This window comes from Rhagoletis zephyria, unplaced genomic scaffold (genome assembly GCF_001687245.7).
Source record: "Rhagoletis zephyria isolate East Lansing unplaced genomic scaffold, Rhagoletis_zephyria_1.1 Rzeph_scaffold_51142, whole genome shotgun sequence".
Taxonomy (NCBI): Eukaryota; Metazoa; Arthropoda; class Insecta; order Diptera; family Tephritidae; genus Rhagoletis; species Rhagoletis zephyria.
Genome location: NW_016208195.1, coordinates 1 through 2,021, shown reverse-complemented (window position 1 = coordinate 2,021; position 2,021 = coordinate 1). Strand labels below are relative to the sequence as shown.

The 2,021-nt window shown below is 33.7% G+C and overlaps 1 protein-coding gene across 1 annotated transcript; it reads left to right on the top strand.

Moving 5' to 3' along the window:
* Positions 1-1,255: 1,255 nt before the first annotated feature.
* LOC108355859 (short-chain dehydrogenase/reductase family 16C member 6-like) lies at positions 1,256-2,016 on the top strand (the record flags this gene model as incomplete). Its single annotated transcript, XM_017606991.1, has 3 exons — positions 1,256-1,426; positions 1,502-1,656; positions 1,779-2,016. Coding segments are annotated over exons 1-3 (522 nt in total), but the record flags the coding sequence as incomplete, so codon positions are not given.
* Between the last annotated feature and the right edge of the window lie 5 nt (positions 2,017-2,021).

Sequence of the window (2,021 nt, the reverse complement as noted above, 5' to 3'; positions counted from 1 at the left end):
AGACGTCTACATTTTCAGACACAATTTGGAACGAGCTGTGAACACCCCATATATAAATTTGTACGTCATTTTATAAGCGTCATAAAAATTCTTGCTGTGTTGGTAACAGTACATATCATCGCCGCTGCGGTAAAAGCTGCACTTCTCGGTCAAAGCAACTTTTTAATACTGACTGAAAGGGGGAAAATAAATATACTTAAATGGTGGTAAAAGTTAATATTTTGTTAGTATTTAGAATCGCTAAAAATTATTTATACGTATAATAAAACTATTATCAAAGAAAAGTTAGAGTAGCGGAAGCCAAATCAACAATTTTTAGAAATTTTGTCTATCTGTATGCATGGAGTAGAATGCGGTTTTCACCGATATATTTCTAGAAGTCTAACTTAAAATATTGAAAGGAAAAAAATTAGAGAGTTGCCAACTGTTTGAAAATTGCATTTTACGTAATTTGATTAGGTAAACTAAATACTGAAATATGGCTAGCAAAGGAAAAGCTTACAGCCGAAAATATTTTTGTGGAAGGTTGCCACCTGCGAGAAAATTTTAATTTAATGCAAATGATGGGATAAATTGAACATTAGCAATACGGATAGCAAACTGAAGAGGTTTAGGAAATTTTACTGCCAAAAATATTTTTGAAGGGGGCTGCCACCCTTTTGGAAATTTTAATTTAATTTAATTGATGAGATAAATTGAACATTAGCAATATGGGTATCAAACTGAAGAGGTTTTGGACATTTTACTGCCAAAAATATTTTTGAGGACGGTTGCCACCTGTTTGGAGGTTTTAATTTAATTTAACTGATGAGATAAGTTGAACATTAGCAATATGGGTATCAAACTGAAGAGATTTAAGAAAGTTTACTGCCTACTTCCTACATGCCTTCGAGAGTACATATGTATGTATATTCACTGAGACCCACATTCATTAGAAATAAAGAATGCTTAATAAATCGACATTTTGTTTGAAATATTTTTTATAATTTATGAATGAGACCATACCAGTTTTGGAAGGGAATAACAACACAAAAATACGTTTAAAACGCAGTAAGGCATGCCGGGTATTTGCTAGTTTCAAATATTTAAGTTTTCAATTTACTCTCAAAGTGAAGAAAATTTAGATGCATATTTATGTAGTGGCATTCCCCCGGAAACAAGACACGATTTTGAACATGGCATAACGGATTATTCTCTATGATTAGCTCAAAAACCCAATACTTGAAATAAATACACTTATTCATGTTCTAATTTAATTTTTTAATTTTCCAGCACAAACAAAGTATCGAAACGCATCATGGACGTTGTTCAGGACGTTAGCGAATTCTTTGTGGTATTCGTAAAAATACTTTTAGAATTATTGCAACGCCTTTTCGAAAAGATGATGAACAAAAAACTAAAAGACATAAGCGGTGAAATTATATTGGTAAAAAAATATAAATACATACATATATTCACTGTGTTCAGCAAACTTTGTTTTATTGCAAATATACTTTCGCAGATAACAGGCGCTGGACATGGTATTGGACGCGAATTGGCCTTGCATTACACCGCCTGGGGTAGTGTAGTAGTGTGTGTGGACATAAACGAGAAGAACAATGAAGAGACACTGAAGAAAGCTAAACGACTTATGCAGAACTCCGTCTACGCGTATACGTATGCTTTTTTATATTATTTTTTAAATATTTATTTTTTTATTTTTTTTTTTTTTACTGATAATAGTGCCTATCTTCAGACGTTCATTAAACCCTTTTCTTGTTTTTTTTTTTTTCCTGCAGCTGTGATGTTTCCGATCGCGAAGCAGTTCTGAAGCTAGCCGCCAAAGTAGAAGCCGAAGTGGGACGGGTTTCGGTGTTGGTGAACAATGTCGGTATTATGCCAACACATCCGTTGGAACAACACACAGCAGAGGAGATAAAGCGCGTTTTCGATATAAATGTACTATCACATTTCTGGACACTTGAAGCATTTTTGCCGCAAATGAAGCAACAGGGACGTGGCCATATTATCTGTATTTCCTC